General features: G+C 41.5%; 1 protein-coding gene and 1 long non-coding RNA gene across 2 annotated transcripts in view; one reads left to right on the top strand and one right to left on the bottom strand.

Moving 5' to 3' along the window:
* Positions 1 to 7,353: 7,353 nt before the first annotated feature.
* Positions 7,354 to 17,497, top strand: LOC115948321. The gene is made up of 2 exons (XR_004082151.1): positions 7,354 to 7,411; positions 16,407 to 17,497. It is a non-coding gene; the product is annotated as an uncharacterized LOC115948321 (long non-coding RNA).
* A 1,453-nt stretch (positions 17,498 to 18,950) lies between these two features.
* PHEX (phosphate regulating endopeptidase homolog X-linked) overlaps positions 18,951 to 27,538 on the bottom strand; it is a 101,812-nt gene continuing 93,224 nt past the window's right edge. Inside the window, exons 21-22 of the mRNA XM_005424887.2 lie at positions 27,214 to 27,290; positions 18,951 to 24,032 (exon numbers count right to left, since the gene is read on the bottom strand). Coding sequence (XP_005424944.1) covers positions 23,930 to 24,032; positions 27,214 to 27,290 — 180 coding nt within the window. The 3' untranslated portion in view covers positions 18,951 to 23,929. The remainder of the gene's footprint in view (positions 24,033 to 27,213; positions 27,291 to 27,538) is intronic.

The following is a 27,538-nucleotide window of genomic DNA, read 5'->3' as shown; positions in this document are numbered from 1 at the left end:
CTGTGTTCCTACAAAGCACCATAAGGGTACAGCAGCCATGTGTCTGCAGTCCCCATTGGAGCTGATCTGGAGATACACACAATCAGGCCTGATTGTCTGCTGCAGACTGAGTTTTTCTGCCTGGAGAATGGCTCTCCCAGGGATTTCCAGCTCTCTAAAGCCCATCCAAACAAGTCCATTAATTATTGTTGCTCTCCTGAGGACTGAGACCCAAACCATTGGTGGCACCAAAGATAGTTTCAAGACTCTGTTGCCTTTCCTTGGCAACAAATTTTCCTGCCATGCTTCTGCTTTCGTCCTCAATGCACTCACGAGCTGCAGGAACTGTATTTAGGGTGATGTCTCCCTCCTTTTTCTCCTGACTGGCAGCAGGTGGGCACAGTAATGCTCTTCTCTTCTCTTCTCTTCTCTTCTCTTCTCTTCTCTTCTCTTCTCTTCTCTTCTCTTCTCTTCTCTTCTCTTCTCTTCTCTTCTCTTCTCTTCTCTTCCTTTCCTCCTCTCCTTCCTATTTTTACCCAACCTTTATTTCCTCACATTAGCAAGCTGCTTTCTTTATGAAATAAAATTAGTGGCCCAGGTGCAATCTCTTCCAAGTCTCTCCCAGACAGCAAATTTTGGCAGCACTTAATCTGAATGTCAGGGGTTCTGCTGACCAGTTTTCTCCTTCTAGTCCTCACCAGGAGGAGCTGAGCTACTGCTGTCATTGCTTCCATATTCACTAGAGAGCCCAGCCAAGCAAACAGGCACTTTATCTCAGAGAGGGCACACCTATGGATTCACCAGAAAGACACAAATGAGAGATAAAGCAAATGTGGAGAGGACAAAGACAAGGGAAGATGACAGAAGAATTAATAATTTCTTCCATTTTCCAAGCAGCTCTGAGAGCCAGCTGTGACTTCTTTGCAGCACTCATCACACTGCAAAGTGATGTGTTTTAAAATATTATTCAGGCAAGAAAGGGTGTTCTATTACTGCCCAACTTTCCCAGCTCAATCTACCTTTTGCAGCAGACATCTATGCTTTCATAAAACTGCCTTGCTTTTCCTCTCTTACTAGTCATAATTGTGCATAAATCTTTATCACAGAAGTTTGCTACTCTAGTGAGACCACTTTCTGCAATTTAAAGAGCTGAGAAACACATTACACTGTTAGTCAAAAGGGCAGGAGATAAAAGGTTTGAGATTTCTAACTTAATTTGAGATATTCTGTGCTTGTGTTGTGTGATAATGTTAAAAGTGTGGGTGGGCTCTGGTTTTATAGTGTCTGAACTTCTTAGGGCCTCTTCCCAACACCACTTCAATAATTCACTTACTACACAAACTACCATGCAGAGAATGACATTATGTTCCAAACCTGTGGAAGAAAACCATGACAGAACTAGTAAGGAAATAATTTCTTCTGAGAGTGTCAAGGATTGAAGGCCAATTTATTTTTCAGAGAAGTAAAAATCAATATGTATCTCCTCAGGATCTTGAAATCCAGGTCCAATTATATTTTTTCTTTGTAACTGTGGCAAACAGGCTGCTTTCATGGTTTCCAGAACATTGTTCTCCTATTGCAAGTCAGGTTGCTTCATTATTTCTAGTGGGAAAAAATATTTTGGGGGGAGTCAGGCAACTTGAGAAAGATCAGAGGGCAGCATTTCTTTAAGTAGGTACAAGATAAAAAACAACATAAGTGTTCACATTTACAGCAGGCTGGATTTTTAGAGTAATATCCACATTTGGAAAGGAACACAGTGATCTTGCAGTAGGAGGGTAGTGCAGCTTCTTGTAAGGTAATGAAGTAGAAACAAAACATTTCATACCAAAGTTTCTCCTCTTCAGATTTAATTTGTGCTCTCCATGGTACTTGAGTGGTTCCTTCTGTGATGCTGCACAATGCTGGAGCCAAAGCCTTGGAGCCTGGATCTCTGCTGGGATAAAGCTAGGACAGGTTTTCAAGCTAGAATTTCCTCCATGGGTGGTTTGCCCTATGCCTTTGCTGCCTGATGCCATTTTAGATCAGACTGAAGGGAGAGAGAGTGTGTGAAGTTCAATTGTAGCTAAACCAGGAAATCACCTCCTCACTCCTTCAGTGGCCAAGGGTGCTGGATGAGTGCACTCTGTATTTCAGTGCCTTCTGAAAGGGTGCAAGCTCAAGGTTATACTCTCTGTTATCCACTTGTACTTTAAATATTTTCCTCTATTCCAGCTAGGTGGCATCCCAGAGCCCATAAACCTCTTAATATTCTAGCTTTACCCCACAGCTTTTACAAACAAGGTCATAGAGAACAGAAGGAAAACATATAATTAATAATTATCAAGACTTACTGCTGTGTGGGCTGCAAGTCCCCGCTCGGAAATTAGAACCAAATTATTCCAGGCTTTTAAAAAGGTAGTTAAGATATCCAGCATGCCTAAATTATCTCCTCTGAGAGACTACACCAGCTCCATTAGCTCCCTGCATGTACTTTGCTCCACGCTAACACGTACCACGTGCTTTAAATCACAGCAGCCGCTTCCTTCCCACTGCACTTGCCTCACTCCCCACGCTCCCTGAAATGCCTTTCCAGTTCCCCTTGCCTTGTCTCCTTCACCCTAGCCCCCTGTTAATGCCACCTGATCTGGAACAGCCACGCAGATTATTTAGCAAAGCAGGGAAAAAGAAAAATATTTCAAATATTTTTGAAATAGCTGCAAAAATAAATTGCGCAATCCTAGTCCCTTTAGGAGAGCTCCAGGTTTGTTTCAGTGGGAGACATGAGAGGGAACTACCAAGCAAGGTAAACCCTTATCCATGGTATTTCAACTTGTTTTAAACAGGACATGGTGGTACTCCTTACCAAAATCTGAAAGTTATCCAGGGAATTATTGAGGATGTATAGGTTTTAAGACAAGGAGGCACAAGGATGTTACCTAATCTGACTGCATAATCCTGGATATTGAATTTGTCTCATGTTCCCCCAGGTTATCCAGCAGTTTGTTATTATGTAAAGAATTCTTTTCTAGGCAAAAGTATTTATATAAAAATCTAGGACTTGTTCATTTACCTGTGAATTTCCAGAAGGAAATTTACTTTGGGTTTGGAAACTTGGAAAGTTGAGTATACATCCCTAAAAGGGACATTTCTAAGAGGTGGGCCAACACTCTCCTGGAAAAGCTCTCCCTGAGAAGTCTGTCCTCTTCTTGGAAAGCAGTCCCTCTGTTTCAGATTTTATATATTCCCTCATCAAATATTGTGCATGTCCTTTGCCCAGGGAGTGGGTCTGTGGTTAGTCAAACAGTACTTAAAAGGCATCTATTTTCTCCTAGTAAAATAATAAATGATTGACTCTTAGATTGTGATATAAACACATTCACCTAGAAAATAATTACTTATGTTCTTCTGGCAAATAATAGAAGGAAATCAGATTAAGAGCATTTATTCAATAAATAAAAAGTAAGACTGTATCCAAACAGCTGTCACCAAATGAAATGTTTCTGCAACCCAAACCCATTTGTTAATTATCTCCTCTCTGCCTGGAATGCAGCTGTTTAGGTAATTTCTGAAGCAGCATCTATGTCATTGACAGACATCTGTGCAGAATTGGTGATGTGCAGAGAATGCTCTATTTATAGAGAGGCAATCATGCCTTTCTCTCCTCCCCTCCTCCCACCCACAGCTCTGCAGTGATATCAGGGGAGCCCCAATCATGGTATTAATTTCTTTTCAGCTGAAATGTACCCATAAAGTTTAGTCAAGAGCAAATGAGTAAAGGAAAGTGAAGATCATTTTTCTTGTGCTGAAAAATACTTTTAGATACCAACCACAGTGATTTCTTAATATTAGAAAAGGGCAGGATTTGTTGAAATAAAAAGAACATTTTACAAATAGTATAGCATCTATTATTTATCATAGCAGTCTTTGGGTAAAGGGCCCACAGCAAAATATTTGACTTTGAAGATGAAACAAAAAGAGGTAGCAGCTATTAAAAAACATTTTTTATTTTCTTTATGAATTTTTTTTGCTGAAATATAGCCTATGCCTAAAACAATCTTTCTGGAGAAAAAGAAAATAAAAGAGTTTTAGTTCTTTTCAAATGCTCAGAGAAGAAAGGAGAAACTTCTGTACAATGTTTCATAGATGAAAAGCATTTTATGAAGAGACCAGTTCTATTTAATTATTTGTGGCTTTCTATGGAGCAGGATGATCCCATTCCACAGCAAGCACACTGCATCATAAACTTATCACAGTAGTTCCCATGTTCTAGCCCCAGAATAACTGAATTTGATTGAATGCTCCTTAGGAAAAGGAATAGGAAGGTTCTTGAGACACTTTCTAATGAAACACATACTAATTATAGTATTATTTAAGAGTAAAACATTTCAAAATGTACTTTATTTTACAGTGTGAGGGGCTATTCAAATATTAAAGATCATATATTATTCACCTACAAAGAAAATGAGTTATTACTCTAAAATGGAACATACACAGCAGGGCAGAAAACTCCAACATGACATTTTTGTGAATGTGAAGGCATTCTAGCTAGTAATTGTTGTTTCCAGGAATCCTGTGCTTGACAGCAGGCTTCATATGGGCACAGTTTAAGTAAAAAATAAACAAAACTTCTGTGAAATGTCTTCAATATCAAAAAAATGACTACACAGGTCCAATGTGAAGGGAATTTATAGATTTCGTGCTTACTTTTGTCTTCAGAATTTAATTTTTGCTTAATTGTCTGCATTACATAAAATAAGAAAATTCCATATGTTGGCTTGTGCTTCTCTGGTCAGAGTAGAAAAGGATCTTATGATGACTTTGGGGAACTCAGGTTAACCTGGGGTTCTCATGGCTTTGCTGAGTCTTAGCAAAGGACATTGCAAAAAGTTAGCCCATTGTTTCACTATTCAACAATTTAATTTATGTCAGTGTTGTTATTTGTAAATTTTTCGTGGTCACCATCTGTGGCAACAGCTCCAACTTTCATTAGCAATACTTCTAAATAAAATGAGGTACTTGCAAAGATCAAGAGATAGAACAGTCATTTGTGAATACCTATCCTGCAAAATATCTTATTTCAGTTCCTGTCAAGGTTAGAGTTAGCTGAAGGCATTGTGGAGCCTGCTAGCTGAAATGAGGATCCTCCACAATCAGCTGAAAGTTTTTCTGCAACATGGGTGGGGTGATCTGTTGGGTTTTCCTGGCCTAAGAGAGATATCAAAACATTTAAAAATACTCTGCATTGCCATTCAAGCTCTGCTGAAAGGCACTACTGCAGCTGCCTGCTCTGTAGACTCACTTCATGTTATTCATGCCAAATGTTTTGCATCTCATGCAGTCAGGCTGGCTTCTGCTCCTGGCTCCCTGGGGAGGGGTGTGGAACTAAGGGATGCTTAAGGCCCCTTCCAACCCAAACCAATCCATGATTCCATGATCAGCACAACTAGGCTTGCATTGCTGATTTCACCAAGGCCCTGTATAAACCCTCAAAAAGAGAGCAATCCATTTTTTCAGACCTGATAAACCATCCAGCAGACTGATCTGTTTTCCCCCAAGCTGAACTATCCAAGAGCCCAGTGTGACTTTGACAAGATACAATCTATGTACTAAGACAAATTTAGGCACAAATTTTGAAGGTCTGAAGAGAAACCCTGGCAAGTGTTCACAACTACTGGTGCTCATGGGAGACAAAACCAGAGTCTGACTAGACATCAGCTTATTTAAAAGCCCACATGGCAGAGCACATCACAGAGACAGTCCTGAGTCTCAAAGCAGCACTGCCCCAGCAGAAAGAATGCCAGGAAAACATTTAGCAGAGAACAGCTTGAGGCTAAACTTTGTGTTAATTTGCTTGCCTACCTCAATCTTTTCCTTTTGCTGAAGGCTTTTACAACCACTGCATTTGTCAATGTCAGACACGGATAAAATGCACAGCAGTCAGGACAGAGATTAGTGGAAAACTGGCCAAGGGTTGCTCCCTCCATTCAGTCAAGTCCTTGTGTCTTGAAGCATGACAGCTTAAATTTTTTAAAGCAGTTATGTAAAATTGAGACCGCATTTGTGTCCCCTGCAGCAGCAGGTCACTCTGCCCTCTGCCCTGGCCAGGGAGGCTCATCTTCCTGGCAGGGAGCAGAGAGAGCATCATTCAAATTAACTCCTCGCCTGCCTGTGAAGAGCTTTTCCACAGCAGGCTGGGAAAGTGCCGCACCATTTCTGCAGCTGGCAAAGCCACCTGCTCCTGAGGAAGGACAAAAATTCCAGTTTAATGCACTGTCCATGTGTGTGGTGCTCTCTGGGTTCCATGTCTTTCCTCCTAAATGATGAGGCCACAGGTATACTTGAAAGCCAGGGGGAAGATAGATAAATTTACTGTCATCCTTTTCTTTTTAGTTTGTGTCAATTTTACTTTATTTTGCCAACAACCCCAGGAAGGAGTTTACTTGCTGACCTTTCTTAGATGTGTTGTTACATGTCTGAAAATCAATTTCTAGAGTTATCTGTTGTCTTTTTTTTTTCCCCTGGCCTGTAGCACTTCGAAATGTGTAGGCTAGGGAGAGATAAGTGATATAGATTGGCTGGACTGACACAAATGTAACAGGGACACAATTTATGACTCAGCTCATTCATGGTAGATTATATGCTCTTGAGATACTTGATGATTTATGGCCGATGTAAATTGTGATGCTTACTGTGCCATTAGCAAAGCCATTATCTCTGTCGTGAAAACTTAGAATCAATATGTGTCAGCAGAGACAGAAACAGCATTGTGAGCTTGCTGCTAGAAATGGGTTTGTGGAGAAGCATTCTAGGATTCCATTTGACACAGACCTTTCAGAACTCTGAGAACACCAATTTTACTAAGGAAAATCCTGAATTCAGGTAGTTATATTCTTTGCAATTATTAGGTATGTGGTAATGGCCAGAGTACATTAGCAGCCTCTCTCAGAAAAGAATTTTGCAAGTCATAACCAGGAAAAACTAGCCTGTAACATGAGGCTGCCAGCCATTCTTTAGATAATAACTAATAATATGTTGAAATATTACTTTTTATCATGAAAATTAATTCCCAGAATTAATTATTTTATTCTGTAAATGAAGAAAAATGCATTTTTGGAGAAATGCAGTACTAATTAGAGCCTGTCACTGAAAAAAGAGGATCAGCACTATGAATTTGGGCCACTGAGAACAGGCTGGGTGTCATGCTGCGCATACAAGGCAAACATCTGAGCTACAGCTAGAGTGAGCAAGCCACTGACTACAGTCAGTTCACAATGAATAGTCACACAAACTCTTTGTTCAAAGTCAGTTTAAAAATCATTGTTGTTCAAGTGACAGCTCTGAAGATTTATTTCACTAAATAAGACATCTTTTAAGATTTTTCACTTTGTTTTTTTTCAGGAGCAATTTGTACAGGAGAACAGCTGAAAGAACCACCAGCCTTTTCTCAAAGGTATTGCTGAGGTCTCAGGTTGAGCTGCTTTCACAGCTCTGGAGCATTGGATGTGGCACTCAGTCTAGCTCATTTTGGAAACAGTTATCAGCCATGAAATGCTGATCTCTCTCCCATTTCTCACTTGTAATTTGATATGAACAGCATTTACCATGCAACGAGTCAGGATTTTCCATCAGGCTCTTAATATCTTCACAATCATCATGTTTGGCCCCTACAGCAGTTCCTTCCCCCAGCTCTTGCATGACTGGCTCACCATATCAGACAAATCCCAAAGTGCTCTTCTGTCTGCCCTTGCATCTCAGATGTTCTCTACATCCCCATACCTAGGCTGGCTAACCAAAACAGTTGCTTTTATCGTGGTCTCTAATCCACCATCTTCGAGTTTCACACAGTGTTGCTATTACAGGATTAACACTGCCAGAGAATTGCAGAGTATTCCAGGTTGAGGAGAACTCTGGCAGTCTCCAGTCCCCTTCCCACTAGAAGCCTGGCAGCCAGAGCAGGTTGCCTTGGGTGCCTCCTCTTGAGCTTGAGTATTTCCTGGGATGGAGACTCCACAGTCTGCATTGGCATTTGTGTCATTGTTTGACCTTCCTTACACTGAAGATTTCGTCCTAGTATTTTTTCATAATTTTTCTTATCCCTGTTTCTGTCTGTTGCCTCTTTTCACTGCACCCCTATGAGCAGAGTTTGGATCCGTCTTCTCTACACCCTCCCATTAAATTGCTATGGACTCTCCCCTTTGCCTTTTATTCTGCTGAAAAAAACAATCCCCATGGTCTTTCCTTTATATCAGGTACTCCTGCCCCATGAACATCGTGGGATTGGAGCTGAACTTGCCCAAGAAGGTCTGTATCTTTCTTGTAGTGGGGAGCCCAAAACTGGATGCAGAACTTTCAGCACAACCTCATAAATGCCAAATACATGGGAATAGTCATTTCCTTGGACTCCCTGGGTATGGTTTTGCTAAAACTGTGCAGGATGTGATTGGCTGCCTTTGCCACAGAGAAACACTGCTCACTGATATTTAACTTGTAGCACCAAACTGATAGCTCCCTTTTTGCAAGGTTGCCTGCTAACCACCAAGTCCCTGGCCCAGATGGTTGCAGGGATTCTCCTTTCCCATGTGCAGGATTTTGCATTTCCCTTTACTCAGCTTCATGAGGGTCCAATCAATGCATTGCTCCAGTCTAGCAAGATCTCCCTCTGCACAACTTGGTATCAGCTGTGAATTTTCTGAGTAGTGCACACTGTGCTATCATCCAGGTAATTTAAAGATATCAAACAGTCCTGTCCCAAATATGAGTCCCTGAAGACTTCACAGTGACCACCAACTAGGTGCGCATTATACTATTGATTAAAATCCTTTAAGACATATACAGGCAATTATCCATTCACCTTATTGCTTATTGTCCACTTAGCCAAACATATCTCACCAATTTGGCTACCAAGATACTGTGGGAAACCACACCAAAGGCTTTGCTAAAGTCAGAATACACAGCATCCAGCACTCTCTCCTCACTGTGAGTCATCTGTCTGGTCACACAAGGCAATCAGTTTCACCAGGCACAACGTGCTGCTGGTGACTCCATGCAGGCTGCTCCCAGTCACCCTTCTGACATTCAAGCACCAGGACAGGACCTCCAAAAGCCTCACTCCATAAACTCTGTCATGCCCATCAAAGCTGCCATAGAGCAGCCACATAGTGATGCTGGCCCACTCCTCTGGGGCTCCCAGAGACATCCCTTCTGGACCATCTGGCTTCCATGTGCCCAGCTTACCTGAATGCTCCCTTACTGTGCCTTCCTCTCCTCTGGGTATTGCTGCAGAGGAGACTGCAGCCAGCCTCAGTAGCAGCAGAGCCTGAAGGCAGTCTTGCACAGCAAAAGAGGCAAAAAGGCACCAACCTCCTCCACTTTTCCATGTCCTTTGTCCCTCAATCTCTAGCTGTTCTTAGCAGCAGGCTCACAATTTCTTTAGTTCTCCTTTTCCAATTCTGCTATAGAAGCCCTTCTTGTCCTTCACCTCCCTTCCTAATTTAAACTCCAGCTGCTTTTCTGGTATCTCCCTGGTTTCTTATATTACAGTAAATTAGATAAATTCATCCCATTGGTAGTAAGAAAAACTCTGAGGGAGAACTCACTGGAGCCATTCACACAAGGGAAATAGCCAAATACATCTAAATCTTTCAAGACTTGGGAGCAGCAACCAGATGGAAAGGGACAATTTCCAGATGCCAACCCTCCATGGAAGATTTCAAATCCTCAAAGAAAACAGCTCATAGAACATTCATCTTATAAGAAACATCAGAGAAAGAAAAACCATTGTTCTCTTCTGTTACTGTGCAGCTCAAATCCTTTCCCAAATTCTGACTCTTGCTCTATATTTTTAACTCTCAGTGCACACTAATTACCAATTGTATTTTAACACTCCGTCAGCACATTATATCTATTTCCACTAAGAAAACTTTTGGGTTTTCTTCCCATGGCACATTAAGATAAGCACTTAATTAATTAAGCTGCCCAGAATTGAATGCCGATGTTTGGGAGTGCTACCACTTCTGTCAAGTATGAAACATCATTGTTTGGAAAGATGTCAGGCAGCTCCAAAAAAAAGAAAAAAAATCCATGGTTGAGTACATGCTCAAGGGACAAATCACTGTGTCCTTCAAATCCTTGCTCTCTCAGGACTTCCTAGGAGAATCTTGGTGCAAATAAAATTTTGGAAAACAATAGGAGTGTCCTCTTAGTCTTCACAATGAAAGGCTACAGTATTTCCAACATGCAAATATTAAAACCATAGAAGATGAAATGTGTTTTCAATCTTTTCTTTGAAGATTTTAGTTTGCTGCCAGGTACTAATTTTCATATTTCTTGTGAACTATGCTGTTACAGAGGGTTCAACACATTCACTGTCTTTGCTATGAGAAATTTTTGACATTTTCTCATTAAGTATATCAGGTATGAAAATAGCAGAAAGAGAAAACAGTAGCTATCAAAGGAGGACTGGACTTTTGCCTTTTTTTCAAGTAACTTTCCAGACTGAGGTTGTCACTGTAGAGCTAAGAGTAGAGTTCATATCAGCTGTCTTGCCAAAATTATCTCCTCTTCCCTTTGATGGTAAATGTTTTATCTCTTTTTCTTTTGAACTTTTTGCCCTGATGCATAAGGAAAGTGTTCCAGTTTCACTTCATTTTCCACAAAACAAAGCACACACCTAGTCACACATCTGCTGCTTGGTATAGTAATGCCCAGAGCCAGCCTGGCTCCTCCTTTAGTCCCTGCCTTCAGGCACATTTCTTTTTCCATGGCAGGGATCTGAGGCAACAGGTTTTCAGCTGTGTTACAGCTTAAAATGGCAAATGGGGCATTGCTTTGAAGCTGTCCATTTATCCATCCCGTCTTGCACTGCTGTACATTGCTCCTGTGAAATGCTCCAATGGGATAATGGGGCTATTACCTCCTTCATTTCCTACATCATGCATGTTTTTTCCAGCTCCTGAAGCTTCTTCCCACATCAGCTTGAGAATCACCTTTCTGTTTCTCATTTCATGTGGTATTTTGGCTTCTGCCCTCTTGCATTTAAACATTTAAGATCTCTATCACAGTTTCACATCTCTGTTTTATCACACTTGAATCTTACTTCATACATGTTGTCTGCACACGGGGAGCAGGGCTTTTGTAGTTCCTGCACTACATAATTATGGTTAGTTAATTCCTGCAAGAATTATTTGGAAAATATTTCTATATTCACATATACCAAAGCCAGCTCTTTTTGGAAGTAAATGTTCCTTATAAATAATTGTATTTGTGGTGATGTCCACCTCTGCACCAGCAGAACCAAGCAAATCTTAGGCATTCTTCATGTGTCCTTTGATATCCTGGGAAATTTAACTTTGATGAGGAAACATTCAGTGGTTTTGTTCTTTCTTTCCCCTCACTGTCCTCTTGACACCAAGGACATTTCACTCAATCATCCCAAGAGAAGGACCTGTCACCTTCAATTCTGCCTGATCTGTCTTCGTTTCCTGAGCTGTCACCTGATATAACATGAGCCCAACAAACTGATCTGGAAATGCCTTAAAATGAAAGCTTTCCACAACAGGAATCAAACCCACATCAGCCATTATGGAAACCGGTATTTTCACTTGTGAAATCATCTCTCTCCAGCTAAAGCATCCCTTGGGCTCTCCTTTGTCCTGGAATTTGGTCAGGACTTAGGTGCTGCCACATCAGCTGCTGGTGACCTGGACTTGGCACAGGGCTGGGAGAAGGGGAACAGTCTTGGGTTCCTGTGATTGAGATGACCCCCAAGGTATTAGAAAGTCTTTTGTTTCCCAGCACTGCGACCAAAGAAGTTGAGATTCGTCAGTTCTGCTTTTCAAGGTTGTTTATTTTTTCTTATCTATGACATTCTTTCTCTGACCTGCTGAGATCTGTCCTGGTCGGGTTGGACGTGGCACAGCGTCTGCCCTTGGGGTGGTGTTAACTTTTTATACTAAGAACTAGGTGTACTTTATTTACAATAATGTTAGACAGTCTGTCTCTACTCTAAACCAATCCAGAAGTGTCACCATCACAGCAGAAGATGGAGGACAAGAAGGAGAAGAAGGACATGACACACCCAGATTCCTCCATCTTGCCTCTTGAACTCCTATTCTAAAACCCCAAAATTCTACTTTTTCACCCTGTGACAAATTAACTATCATTCTACTCAAACTCTTGTGGCTTGTAAATCTACAGACAAAGTCGATAATTGTTTCCCTGGACTAAAATTGAAGGCACAGGTGTTTTTGACTCTGTGCCAAGGTCTCTGAGCCCCTTGCCAGGGTCTCGAATCACCCAGGGCAGCCAGAGGAATGTCCTGGGTCCTGACAGAACAGCGTGCCTGTGGTCTCTGTGCTGATGCAGGTCTTCCCCCACCCAAGTTAAGCATTCCTCTCTTGGAACTCCTTTGCTTTTGGCAACGTAAACACTTGAATAACTTTGCCAATGCCAGTCAACTAAAAGTTAGGCTCTAAAATTTTTGACACTGGGGGAGGGTTGGAAAGACTAGTTAGGGAACCATTATTATTGACAGAAAAGACAAAGCTAAATTTTGACCTAAATTTCTCCATCTAACACATTACAGAGCAAAAAGGGTGAGTACAGGGACATCTCTGGGCTCTGGACAGAAGGCACCAAATACTCTTTCACCTATAAAAGGAGTCAGAGAGCAAGGCTGCCCATGAAGTCCCACATCTTCCAAGGTTTCTGTGGTTGTTTGCTCACAGGGGTGCCTGAAGGCCCTTTGGTGACCATGGGGAAGCCACTCAGTGTCTGCCCTGGGGTGAGAGGCTGGCCTGGCCTGTGGGAAGTGCTGTGGGAGCTGGGTGAGCACAGGGCAGGGTAAGAGAGCAGCCAAGCCTCATCCCTCCAGCTGGGATTTGCAGAATACCCTGCTGGAGCAGGGGAAATGTCACCAGTCCTTTGCTTAAGGGTCCTGACATGCACAGCACTGGGGAGAGGCTGTAGGTAGGAGGAGGTTGTTGGAAAAACCTATCCAAAAGCCTTTGGGAGTGACAAGTGGCAAATTCCCACTACATACAGTTCTCTTTTGTGAGGAATGGTGTAGGGTCACCCTCAGTTTTAGCCAGACACCAATTGCTCCTAGTGACACAGAAAGGAGGCTTTTTGCAGGAGTGCAACTCCTCCCTCCTTCCTTGGCTGTGCCTGTACAGCTCAACTCTAAAGATGGCATTGGAGGGTTGCTTTGCAGCAGTAAGTAGAGAAGGAGCAAGAAAAGAACATCAGACCCCAAAATTTAGGGGAAGACTGCAGCAGAGCAGCTAATCCCACTAGAAAGGATGGGCTCATGTCCAATTACACATTTTTTTCCCAATCCACTGGGAAAGCCATTATACTGATGGCAGTCAGATTGGTGCAGCCACAGCAATCTTGAAAGCATTTAGGATATCTTTGATTAAATGATCGAGTGGTCAAAGACTGAAATTGCTTCTCTAGGAAAACCTTAGCATGATACGTATTTTTAATTAAAATGAGCTAATATGTGATTTTTGCTTGTAAAATCACATGAAAGGGAGAAAACAAAAGTGAGTGATACGAGAAAGGGAAAATGCCCCTTTGTTTTCTCTTCTGACTATCACCATACTGTTTTTAAAATCCCTTTGCTTCCCTGTGTAATCCGGTTGATTAAAATCCTCTAAAGAAATAAAACAGCTGCAGAGACCTCCAAAATCACATTCTTCTCTACTGCATTGTATTATTTTCAACAGCTTTGTTTCCAAATTATTCTTTTCCCTTCATTGCCTCTGAAAGTCTATTAGTGGATTTATTAAAAGAAAGCTGAATAAGCATGCTGGATGCAGCCACAGTGATTGCCTCAACACATGTTCGTGCAAGCAGGTTTGAGCTGCCGGCTGTCACTGAACTGAGGCAGAACAAAGGAAAAACCAGCTGAAGGAATGAAACTGTTCACTAAAGAAAGGTTCCATATTTTGCCCTTCTATCATACACTGAAGAGCTAAAATAATTATTAAGCTGAAGTCATACCATGACATTTTACTTCAACCCATGCTAGAAGAAATGTTCCTATCTTGTCTCTAAAATGACCTGACACCTTTCCACTGTCGGAGGTTGTGCTGCCACATGCTGCTGCTGCAAGCTGCGCCTCCCAGGGAATCACCTTATCTGGGCTGGCTTGGGAAGGGGGCACCCTGCTTGCTTCCCACTCCTGCTTGGTGGGGATTTGCCGGGCTGTAGGAGGGAGCAAGAATAAGGAGAGGCTGGTGCACAGAGCTCACCTCACCATTAACTCACTGTGTGTACAGCGCACACAGGCATTTGCACCCGTGCATGGGAGGGAGGGGAGGGCATGAGCCCTGGCAGGAGCCCTGCATGAGTGCATGAGCCCTGCAGCTGGGGAGGTGGCACACTGTTGCAGTGTTGTGGGGGTCCCCAGGATGAGCTGAGATATGAGAATTGACTCTAAGTTCTCAGAAGGCTGATTTACTATTTTATTATATATATTATATTATGTTATATTATGATGATATGCTAAAACTATACTAAAGAAGGAGAAAGGAGACATCAGAAGGCTAGACAAGGATGATAATAAAAACCCACGACTGACCAGCAAGTCTGACACAGCTGGACTGGGAGTGGTCATTAATTAAAAACAATTCACATGGAACCAATCAAAGATGAACCTGTTGGTAAGCAACCTCCAGACCACATTCCAAGCAATCAAATAATTATTGTTCACATTTCTTCTCTGAGGCTTCTCAGCTGCTCAGGAGAAAAATCCTGGTGAAGGGATTTTTCATAAAATATCGTGGTGACAACACACCAGTCCTGCCACCCCATCAGCGTTCATGCAAACCAAGGTGTGCCCAGTGCTTAGACAGACCTCTCTGGGCCAAGTCCCTTCCTCCTTCCCATTGCATCAGGTTTTCCACAGGTGGGCTTCCCTAAGGAGGCAGGAGGTTTGACTGGGTGGGGTGTACTGTAAAAAGGTGTGTTTTACAGGGGTGACACGGTAAAAAGGTGTGTTTCACAGGGGTGACACGGTAAAAAGGTGTGTTTTACAGGGGTGTGCTGTAAAAAGGTGCATTGTACCCACTGCTATAGTGGAAACTGGTGGTGGAGCTACTGGTGGGTGATTCCCCAGGGAAGATGTTGAGTCACCATCACTGGAGGCATTTAAAAGACCTGTGGGTGTACCATTTAGGAACAAGGCTTAGTTGTGGACTTGGCAGTGTAGATTAACCATCTTTTGCAGCCTAAAGGATTCTGATTCCTCTCTGGGCAGCAGGGGGTGCCCTGTTTCACACAAGCTCCCCTCCTGTGCTGCACTCCCCACAGCAGTCGGTTTTGTTCCTTGCCCAGCCCGCCCAGCAATTTGAGTCATCTCCAAACAAGGGGAAGGATGCAGCTGCAGGCAGAGGCAGCTCTGCAGGGCTGTAACATTGCTGGAGTTTGCACAAGCAAGTGCAAGTGCTTTTATTGCCTCAGTCAGCATGATGGCTCAAAGTCTCCCCACCTTTTTAATTTGTCCAAAAAAGTACTTTAATTTCTTGGTCAGGACAACAGATTTGTTTGTTTTTTCAGACAGTACCATTTCAATGCAAGTTACACAGACAAGCACAGACTTTTTCTTGCTGAGCAGCTTTATGTGCCCGTGGTGAATCACCCATCTCCCCCCACCCAGCCACTCTGCAGCCCAAGAGCACTGACCTTGCCACAGACACCAACAGCTTCCCCTGTCACTCCAGTACCGCAAAACTTTTCTGCCTCATCATGGAGACCAAGACATTCAGGAGAGACAAAAAACATTTATGGAGACAAAAATATTTATGATCTCAGCGTCATAAATAAGCCTACACTTAGTTTGATAGAGCATAGCAAGTTTATTTTAATGATTAGTAGAACCATATCTGGAAAGGGCAAGTTGAAAAAGCTACTTTGCAATTCTGAAACAGTGACAAATTCACTCTTGAAATGTTTAAAAATATGAAAATGGACTAGCTGCTAAACAAGAGCAAATAGAGTAAGTCCTACGCAAATGACTGAGGACAGGGCAGATTCTGAAAATACCAGAGGCAGGAAATTTTGTTCTGCCTAGAAAAAATGTGTGTCCCAAATAGTTTTCAATTGGTAAACTTTATGTGCTATTATCCAGATAGAATCAAATGCTGGCCCCACAGACATTAATCACTTAATGAACTCACTGAGGTCAGAGTTTTACCCTGAGACTCAATTTTTTAAAAAATAATTCATATTTCTGACACTTTTATATGCACTCACATAGCACAGACTTACAGACTTCCCACACTGTGCCCATATATACATATATATAAACATGTATACCAGTAATTGTACTAATGCCTTTGTACTAAAGCAATCTTTTACTGCTTTACAACACTAAAGACTTTCTAATTTCTCTTTGTCATCCAATTCAGACATTACTCCCTATTTTGCTCTCTTCTCTCCAGTGCAAACCAACCACTCTAGCAGAAGGACATGGAAGCACGTGTGTTGTTTGGTGAAGAGCAGCCCCATTCCACAAAACACACAGATGTCTTTGAGATGCAGCAGCACTGCATGGTTTTGCAGCACAGACCTACAAAAGCGCCTCTTTATTCATTTCAAATGCCATGATATGGAGAGTGGCTGATTCAAATGACGTGTTCCTTGGTGAAAATAACAAAAAATACATATAAAACTAGAAATCAGAGGCAGAATTGCAGCCTTTTTGGATGCTCTAGACATCCAAGGGAAAGTAAATAGCCCCGCAAGCCCCAGGGCTGATTGGGGTGAACTCTCAGAAGACAGTGCTGTGACCCCCACCAAAGGACAGAGCTCCAACACACACGTACCCCAGGAAGTTACAAAGGCAGATAAGTCTCCTGCACTCAGGTTTTTCTCCCAGCAAAAATAATCTGTCAAGTTATAAACCATTCCCCTGACCCAGTCTGGCAACTTCATATCCTACAATAGCTTTTTATTTCTCATTGCATATCATGGCATAAACTCACATGTTTGTGTTTACCTAATTGTTGTACTTGAGAATGTAATTTTTCTTTTTTCCTGGTTCTACCCAAATACTCTTTTAGTGTCAAGAGGATGTGACATCATATTTTTTTCAGATTTCTATGCTTAAATGTCTGCTGCTCACATTTCAGAAGAGGACTATACATTATCCACATAAAACAACCTCTCTGGTCATTGCTCATTGCAGCACTGGTATGTTAAATAAAATTAGTGGTAGAAAAAGTTTAAGATCCCTTTTGAAGCCTTTCCCCTAGCCTTGTTTACCAGTTTGGACAGTAGATATGGATGTGATAAAATTTTTAGAGACATGTATTATAATGTGCATCCAAGTTCACAACCACAGTTAATATATGCAGCTGTGTTATGTGTCTAACCTCATAAAGTGTTTCAGCTTTGGTTGCTTATGGATTATTAAAATTATATCATTATATCTCTTTCTTTGATCACAATTTAGTGTAACACATTATCTTGATTCTCAGTAACTTCCAACTTTGATGTTATATTTAATAAAATATAATGCTGTGCTGAAGAATCCCTTGGGTATCTTTAATTTCTTTTCTTTTTTATTAATATATATTACACTGTAAATGGGATTAAATTGTCTGATTAGTGAAGCAGGCTCTTGCTGCAGCAGTTAAACCCTGAATTCCTCAGGGTGTTCTATAGACATTGTTAAAGCATCTTGCCAAGGTGCTGATAACCCATGAGAATTAAGCCTAACACTTCCCTTGTGCTGAGGCTGGTTTCATGCTCTGACCCCAGCCTTTGCTTTGTTAATTCATCTTCCTGCACAGAAACCTTTGCTTTTGCCCTTAGAAATGTCTGAAGGCTGCACTGTAAAGTAGGAGAGAGAACTGATGCAGGTTTTGGGAGACACCCTGCCACCCCAAACCCAAGAGCTGTGTGGAGAGTGGCCTGCAAGGGGCTGCATCACCACAGAGCACCATCCAAAATTTGCAGCAAGACCCACATCACCCATTGTTCCCACCAGCAGAAATTGCTCCTTGATGCTCACAGGCACAGTGCTGCCTTGAAAGGGGCCAGCACCACTGCTTGTGTGCCAGGAAACTTGGCCAGGGCAGAGCCCAGGGAAGGGAGCACCCAGCCCAGAAAAGCCCAGCTGGGGATGCACGAGGCCCCAGCACAGCCCCTGTGCCCAAACAGCCCTTGGCAATGCTTGGTCACGCTCATGAAATACACTGTGTGCTGAGCTGGAGATCAAACCCAGGCACGGCACAAGGACTATTGTGGGACGCACATTCTCTGAACCTGAGAGAAGCAGTGAGAGAAGCAGAGAAAAGAATGATCAAAACAATTCTTATCTCATTTGCTGTGCCTGTGCTGCGCCAAAGTAGAATGCAATATGGAGATTGTTTACCCAGAATGATGGTGGCTTTTTCCTTGGCTTATCAGGGCCAAAAAGTGTTTGTTGGGACTGTTGGCTGACAGTCACGAGATTCTGCGCAGTTGAGCTGAGTGCTTTGTGCAGATTCAGATTAAATGTAATGTAATATAGTGTAATATAGTATAGAATAATATAGCATAATAATTAATTAGCCTTCTGATATCAATGGAGTCAGATGCATTCTCCCCCATTGTCAGGGCTGACCTGATTACAATAGACTGTCTTATCAAAAACTCCTCTGGAAGATGCTTTAAAGCAGCTGCAAAGCAAAAAGTGGGCTGGGAGAGGCAGGGATTTGGGGAAGAGGAGAAGAGGGAGGCGGATAGGCAGGCAGATCCTTTCTCACTCTTTCTTGTACTCCAGTGGCTTTTGGTTGAGACAGCTCTGCCCTTCTGCAGCTTTTACAGCATCCAGCCCTCATCCACAATAGCTCATCAGATGTTCATTTTGATTACCTCCAGCAGGGTAATGAGGGCAAGTGGACCCTAAACTCTGGCTGATGATGCCTACACAATTCTCTGGCAGAGAGAGGAGGTCCTTCTTAGCCTGTCAAGCAGTAAAAGTAGTCTTGAGAGCCTGAGGCCACATCATTATGCTCTTTATTACATCTCATTAAGACTATATATTATAGAAGTAATATTGTAGAGTTGGACAGTGCCAAGCTAAGCAGGTTTTACCATACTGCAAGCATAGGAAAATTCTTCATCACTTTAGCTTTATTTGCTAACACAATTGTCTTTAAAACAGTCAACCAATGTACTATGCAAGTAGAAAAATTCAAATGTACAATAGACTGACCAGTAAATAAAAATCAGATTAAAAAGACTTAAAGACAAAAGACATTTTAAACCACTATAGTTCTGCCTCCTGAGTTGTCAGGCTTTTAACATTTCATTGACAGATCCATGTGTATATACATATATATATATATATACATATAACATATAACATTGTTATGAGATATACTTCCATGTCTTTAATTGAATAATACTCAATGAAAAGTTATATGCAGACCTACCTGATTATTTTATAAATTATTCAACCAATTAGTGACATGATAATGTTCCTACTTAAAGAATAGTGAAGTCCAGCTGCACAGGGCATGAGGCAGAGTTTTATAATTCAGCTGAGTTTTTTGGTCCTTTGGTGTCCAGACCCAGCTTGGACATCATTTATGTACCAAAGCAGTTTATACAGGTGAATAGCACAGGTGCCTTTTCAGAGAGCTTAGTCTTCCACAATATGATCAGCAGAAATATTCACAGTGTATAAACTGGTGTTTTAGCATTTCAGGCTTAAACAAAACCAAACCAAAACAAAACAAAATCTAGATTAGATTAACTAGAAGAGAAAAAGTTTCCATACTTTTATGACCTGAAGAAGGAGACATGGGACAGGAGTAGAGGTTGTTTCTTTATGTCTACACAGTAGAAAAATATCTCCTCAGATTTACAAAGGTAAAAATGTTTCATTCATAGGTGACCCTTCCCCTCCTGGTCACTGAAGAAGTAGACTACTGAGCCAACAGGAAGAAACATTTCCCAATATTACTGATATATTATTTTACAATTAAGCAAAATAACAATTTTAAAGCTCTGGGAAAAGGATATATGTGGTGAAGGATTTTTTGCATAGATGTAACAAGTGAACCTGAGAGCAATGCAGGAAGGCACTGCTGGCACAGACACAGGAGGCACAATACAAAAACAAAGCACAGCCAGGTGCTCTGATAAAACAGAGGCAATGGGCAGAGCCCTCACAAACCATCACCAATGTCTTGGCTGTCTTTGATGACAAAAGTTTTAAGAACTTGTTTAATTACCTCCTGCTTTGCTTTCCAAATGGTACTTAAGCAGCTTATCCAAAGTGAACTGTAAATTGTAAGATCAACTCTTTGATTTGAGGTAAAAAGCAGCAGGTGAGGCAGGCCAGGGTCCTTGTGGGGACACAGGAAAGACCTAAACCCCAAACACTGAGAACCTGAGTCAACAGCAAGAATTTCCTGAATTAGGATACAACTGATGAACGTACCAGTCAGCAGCAAGGACTTCTGGCTTCCCCCAGCAGTGTATCCGTACCCTCTCAGCTGCCAAAATCAGGTCATGCTCTCTCTTCCCTTTCTCCCAGTGCATTGCCCCCAAAACACCCAGTTCCCTACTGTCCCCCAGCCCAGACCTGTCCCTTGTCTGCTGCAGGAGATGGCCTAGCAAGGATGAAAGAGTTTGCAGTGGTTCTTGTGCCATTGGGAATACACACAAGACCATGCAGAAATCCCTGGTATTAAACATGAAAGACCTGAGCCTAACAAGGAGCAGGAAGAGTGACATTTAAGGCAAGAAACATCAGACATTTTAGAAAAAAATCCAATTCAGTACAGAGAAACAACTTCATAAATCACAAAATGACAGAATCTGTCCCACTGGAAAATAACCATGAGAGGGGAATTCTTGCAAATACATCTCTGATTTGAGAGATAAAATTAGAAAATGCAGAGTTGACTGTTGTGAAACCATCTTTGCCTATTCCAGTAATTTATAAAATCCAGATAAGTGCCAGAGTTTATGTCCTTATTTTTCTGAGGACAACAACCATATTGGTACTACCTTTAATTGGGCCAGGACATCAACCCTGAACTTTGTGCTGTTGATCCAAAGCAGCCAACATCAAGTCATGTCAGTGCTTGTATAAGCACAGAAATAAAGTCAGTACATACTCAGTTTGCTTGTTTGAGGAAAAGCTCTATGAAAATACTGCCACTATTATTTATGGGAAAAATACCTGCAGAAAAAAATTTAGTAGTGGCAATTCAAATGATAAACTGTAATCCATGGAACTCAGGAACTGAGCTGGAATGAAGGAAGGGAAAATGCTTTCCTCTTAAGAAAACTTTGAATTCTCCAGGGAAAGAAAAAGATAAAAGAATATTCTGATCCCAAATCACAATATTTTGTTTCTAGAAGTGGCAACATAGCCTTAAGGACAGGAATGTCTATTTCCTTAACTCTGGAAGGTAGTTTGAGATCCTGTCCTTTTCCATAAATTATGCTTCCATTGTGACCCCCTTCTTTCTAAAGACACACAGGAAAATAACCCAATTTGTTTCAGTTAGTTAGCTTCAGTAAACCTTCCTCCACCATGACTGTTGGACAATCACAGATTCATAGAATGATTTGGGTTGTAAAGGACCTTAAAGATCATCTAATTCCAGCCCCCTGCCATGGGCAAGGTCACCTCCTTGCACTTCCACCAGGTTGCTCAGAGCCCCATCCAACATGGCCTCAAACATTTCCAGGGATGAGGCACCCACAACTTCTTTGAGCAGTCTGTTCCAGTGCTTCAGCACCCTCACAGTAAAGAACTTCCTCCTAATCCAGAGCTACTCTCAGTTTACAGCCATTCCCCCTTGTCCTGTCACTACATGCCCTTGTGAAAAGTCCCTCTCCATCTTTCTTGGAGCCTCCCTTCATGTACTGAAGGCTGAAATTTAGGTCACGCCGAAGCCTTCCCTTCTCCAGGCTGACCAATCCCAATTCTCACAACCTTTCCTCATAGGAGGGGTGCTCCATCCCTCAAATCATCTTGGTGGCCTCCTCTCCCCTCCCTTGACCTGCTGCCCTCAGGGCTTTGGATGCAGCCCAGGACACTGTTGGTTTTTTGGGCTGCAGATGCCTGGGTTGCTGGTCATGTCCAGCCTCTGACCCACCAGCACGCTCAAGTCCTTCTAGGCAGGGCCACTCTTGATCTGTTCATCCCCAGACTTTGTTGACACAAGGAGTTGCCCAGACCTGGGTGCAGCCCCTTGCACTTGGTCGTGTTAAACCTCATGAGATTCCCATGAGCCACTTCTCATTGTCCAAGTCCCATTGGATGCCATCCCATCCTTCAGGTGTGGCAACCACTCCACTCAGCTTGCTGTTGTCTGCAAACTTGCTGAGGGTGCACTTGATCCCTTTATCTGTCATTAATGAAGATATTAAATGGCACTGGCGCCAGTAGGAACCCCTAAGGGGCACCACTTGTCACTGATGTCCCTCGGAATTCTGAGCCATTGACCATCACCCTCTGGACCATCCAATCTAGTCTTTATCCAACCAAAAAAAAGAAAAAAATCCAACAGTATTTGACCAATCTTTGTAAAAAAAGTTTCCCTTACTAACACTTCTATACTGATAAAATAAAAGCATATAAAAATTATATTTTGTATATATGTATATACACATGTATATTACTCTATATAGATTTGCAGTAATTAAATCAGTCTAAAGAAACTCCTTTTGAGATAATTCCACCACGTAAAAATGAAATCATGCACAAGGTATAAATACATACCACTCATATAGGTACCTTTCTGATAGGAAAAAAGAGCTGTGTGCGCATCCTCCCTCACCCTCCACCTCACCCCCCCCCAGTAATAGTTATGTGTTAAAGTTTTTCTGCTGTAATAAAATATCTTTTCATGAATATTCTTAAAAATCAAATTGAAAACTCAACTGGTCTGTATTTTTACTGTATTTTTAAGTCCTCTACTCCTCAATTGCTCTTTTTATCCAGCAACTCAAATGATGCCGGTACTCTGTTTTTCCGTCACAAACTCTTACCTTAAAATCACAAGTCATCCTGCCCCATCCAGAACATGAGGGCACTACTCAAAATGCCATGTAAAACCAAGAAACAATAAAATCCAACATTTAAAACTGGTATAGTATTTCTGGCTTAAAAAAATAAATGTGGATGAAGCTATCTTCAGCAAAAGGTGCTGGGGAAAAACTGCCTACACTGTAAACCAGAATAAATGCTGCAATATTTATGAGTATCGTGGTGCTGGGAATCCCCTCTGAGAGCCTCTGATTTTCACCACACATTGATTTTTATCATAAGCTGGTCTAAAATTAGAAGAGGCCATGATCTGACAAGTATCCTTTATGTTTTAGTCCTACAGATGAATACCATGAGGTACTTTCTCAGCTTGAAACTGTTCCAAAACCAGAGGCACTAATCTGACATACTAAACTGAACTTATATAAAGTCTTGTGTCTTTACATCATGCAACATCATTTATGGCATGCTGGGCAGTGACAGCTTAAGTTATGAAAATGCAGTATCACGCAGCAGATCAGAGCTGGCTTTATAGCAGGTCTCATGAATTTCTTCATCTAGAAAGAATAAATTTTACTGTGGGAGCATTCTGCATAGAACCCCTGCAGAGCAATAGATTAAAACTGGATTTTAGCATTTACGTCTTGCTCCACCATAAATCAGGAATTAGAATTGATAATGGCAGTTATCCATCAACAGCAGCGATACTGCAGATGAGCCAGAGTAGTTTTATCGTTAAAAGGAGTGACTTTTTATTATTATACTTAAAGAAAAGCTCTTCTATTTGGAATGTTTCTAGGCTGTAAGTGAGGAATGATCAGATCCATGCAGATCATCAACATGGGTGAGGAAGGTGCATCTGAAGTAACACCTCTCCATACTTCAGAGCATCATTCTGAAGCTCTGGCAATGGGTTTGAGCAGTTCAATTGCAGCCTCCTGAGAGAAGGGCTGGCAGGGACAGCTACCAGAGCCGGCAGGACTGCGCCCCACGGTTCATCGTCGTGTTCGCCGCGCAGTTGAACGCCTCGCGGAACTCCTCAAAGTTGCTCATGGCTCCGATCACTCTGCAAAGAGAAAGGTGATTGACATGCAGGCTGCCTTTTGTCAAACACTACAGGTCTGCAAGTGTTTCAGTGTTTTCACTTCAGGCTGAATTTTCAGGCTTTCATATAACTTTTTCCACAAATAAAAGCAAAAGGTTCATGAGAAGGGCTCCCAGTTAAAGTTAATATGAGGCAAATATTGTTTCATGCTTTGAGAAATATCTTGCTTTGCTAGAAACTCGAGGAAAAACAAATTCATTTTGTGATACTGTGTCCTTTAGAACAATTTTCTAGTGTAACCCTTGGCAGCACAGGTGGGAAATCAGCAGTAGCTGTGCACGGTGGAATTCTTCTTCCAGCCCTGCCAGACAGCTGCAGTGCAGCAGGCAGGAGGATGTAAGCACACACTGGGGTTGTGCTGGCAGTGGTTTCATGAGGCTCCAGATTCTCCTAACAGCATGCTCTGCCCACCCACACACACCCACATCCACACACACTGGGTCCCTGGGACTTTACAGCTCTTGTTGGGCAGCTCAGCCTTGCACCTGTGAGCATCTTGACTCCTCTGATAGTTTGGAAATATATTTTCTGAGCCTTCTGCCCTGAACAGCTCCCAGGCTCTCTTGCTTCTACCACAGGTGATGTGATATCAAAAGAGCAGCACATCCCTGCCTGACACAAGCTGGACAATGTGGCTGCATTCCAGACTGGCACCTTTAGGCATAAGGGAAGAGCTTGGTCTTTGCATGCAGTCATCCTTGGCTCCTGCTTTCATGTCTGCTTTATTTGATGCAGTCAGAAACTATTATTTTACCTTTGCTAGATTGTATTTGTGTTGTTTGCTGTTTTTTCGTATGCTTTCAATGTTTACCTTTGCTAGATTGTATTTGTGTTTGCTGTTTTTTCCTATGCTTTCAACTATCTTGGGATTTACTAACCTGAAACTTGCAATGGTTGTAAAGAGTTTTCTGAGTTAAAAGCAGAAAAAATATCTCCTGTGATAGCAATTGTATACCTTGCCTCTGTTATGCAGTGAGGAGGCATTTTTCTATATTGCAGACAATTTGCTTCTCAGTGTAGCTCAGCATGGTAGAAAATATTCTTATTACCCTGATTAGACTTTCTGTGAGTAAGAAAATTTGCAGTCATCTGGCACAAAGATACCTAAAGGTCAGTTTTGTAGCAAAGATTAGGTTAGGCTTCAAATAAGATATGCAGCTTTATGGTAAAAAAAAAAATTGCAGATACATATTCAGGGGCTGGAACAGCAAGAGTTGGTCATGCAGAGCTGTTGCTGATGTTGGTGGGAGTTCTGCCTGCCGTGCCAGGGATTTCAATCTGAAATTGGCATTCAAAAATAGCAGACACGTGCTAATACTGAAAATCTGCCAATTAAAACCAAGTAAACCCAGAATTTATCCAGTAAAAAAATCATTATGTGTGTATGCACACCACTTTTCTACCCATGGTTTGATTTTGTCACACATTAACTGAAATCAGAGTGGAGTGTCTGGATTTCTTCCCATTGAATTATAGTAGAGACACCTTTCCTTGAGCAGGTCACACTGGCGGCCCTTGGTAATCAATAGAAAGATGTACTTGCAGAGTTTAAGTAATTTAAATTTATTACCTGCTGAAAGATTATTTATATATATATATTAACTTCTAAAATGACATCTCCTTTTTGACTTTGAAGAGAAACTGGTGTGAGTAGTTCAGATGTATACACCTGTGCTCAAGACGTGTTGTTCGTTTCTATAATTTTTATTGTTACCTTTTATGATTACTTTTAAAAGGGCTCTTTGAGCTTTTTGGACAGAAAGAGCTGTCAGTGTTGGAGCTAGCTGTATTGCAGTTATGCTTATAATGGTCTTGGGACATAAATGAAACCAAGCTGGGAGAAATAGATATTTATTTAGCACAGCTGATATGATTCGCAAGGAGATAAGCACCACTGCTTTTCTTCAGTTGTGAAAAAGAGACCAGTTCTCAGTATCTTTCTAGATCTCAAATTAACCTAAACTCTGAGCTTTTCTTTCATAGCCTGATGCCTTCAGGAGTTTTCCTAATAAATACTCCATCCCTAGAGTTGCATGTGTATCACCATCTCATGAGAATGTAGCTATGAAACTATTCAGAATATAAATATACATACAGGTAAATAAACCTGAGGATTTTAAAATACAACAGATGATTATTTTACCAAAATCTTAACATGGATAGGAATTATGAAAATAATATCTCTGTAGGCTGAAGGTCAGCCTGATGCTCTTGTCCTCATTGTCATGATATATTTTCAATATTAAAAGGCATACAGATTTGCATACTGCACTACTTTTACCCTCACTAGCTGGTATAACCCTCTTTCAGTCAACAGAAAGTGGTGAGATTCTCTAGAAGGCAAATAATCCACTGTATTGTGTGAATTTTTTCGTGGATATAACATCCTTTGTCCAAATAAAGAGGTAATGTAGTACTTGACCAGGGGCAAACACAGAATTCTTAGTTAAGTAAATGCAACCAACATGAATCCCAACAAAACCAACATGTTCTTGGTGAAGAAGCAGAAAAATAAACTCAGGCTTCCTAATTCCTATGTAGTCTCTAAAGTTTCCTCCCTTCCCATGGCAGGGAGTTCATGAGTGTCTGTGGCCAGAGGAGCCTTTTGGCCAGGACAGGCTCCCTCTGTTATGGCTGGATTACCACAGCTCCTTCAAGCAAAATGTCACTGGAATGCCAATGGAAGAGTCAGGGCTTGAACTGAACTCACAGGGCACATTTTGCTTTGCATTATCAATGTATTTCAAGGTGAAGACTAAGGAGCTTTTAATGAACTCAGACAGATTAAATCAAGGCCCCTCCTTATATTCACTGTTTTCTAAACTAGAATTGCTTAGGGAAAAAAAGTGATAGATGAGGCATTTTAGGTACTCAGGCCATGATTACAGGACATCACAGGGATCAGAGTGTGTTCTGGTTCAAATGCTTTTGAAGGTAGATGCAAGCTCCTCAATTTTACAGAAGAGCATTTATAATAGTGAGAGATAAGCTAATAAAAGCAGTTCCATTTCCATCTAAACCAAAAGCACAATCCAATTTTGTGCTTGCTCTTAAACCTCTCTTAAAATGCTATATTTCTGCACTTCTGTTCTGCAGTGATTGATTCTGTGTGTACACGGAGGAAATACTATATTTGCACTACCTGAACTGAGGAGGGCTGTGAGCTCCAGTATATATTTGCTCCCTCGCAGATTCTGGTCTAAAGGAGTTGCATCTTACCTAATAAAATAAAAAAATAAAAAATAATTTTAAAAAAAGAGAAACAAGCACATTACCTGAGATGACTTTTTATGCACAGCAAAATGTAATGTCACTGTTCTTAAGATGCCTATTACTAATAATACATAAAATAGAAAGACACCATAAATTCCTACTTTGTTTCACCTTTGCCAATCTGCAGTTTTCTCTTGTTTTTCAAACCCCCTAATGGATCCAGTGTCCACCCACTGTTTTTCTCCACACACTCT

This window comes from Geospiza fortis, unplaced genomic scaffold, assembly GCF_000277835.1.
Source record: "Geospiza fortis unplaced genomic scaffold, GeoFor_1.0 scaffold161, whole genome shotgun sequence".
Classification (NCBI taxonomy): domain Eukaryota; kingdom Metazoa; phylum Chordata; class Aves; order Passeriformes; family Thraupidae; genus Geospiza; species Geospiza fortis.
Note: the sequence above shows the minus strand (reverse complement) of the source record. Positions and strands in the feature narration are given on the sequence as shown.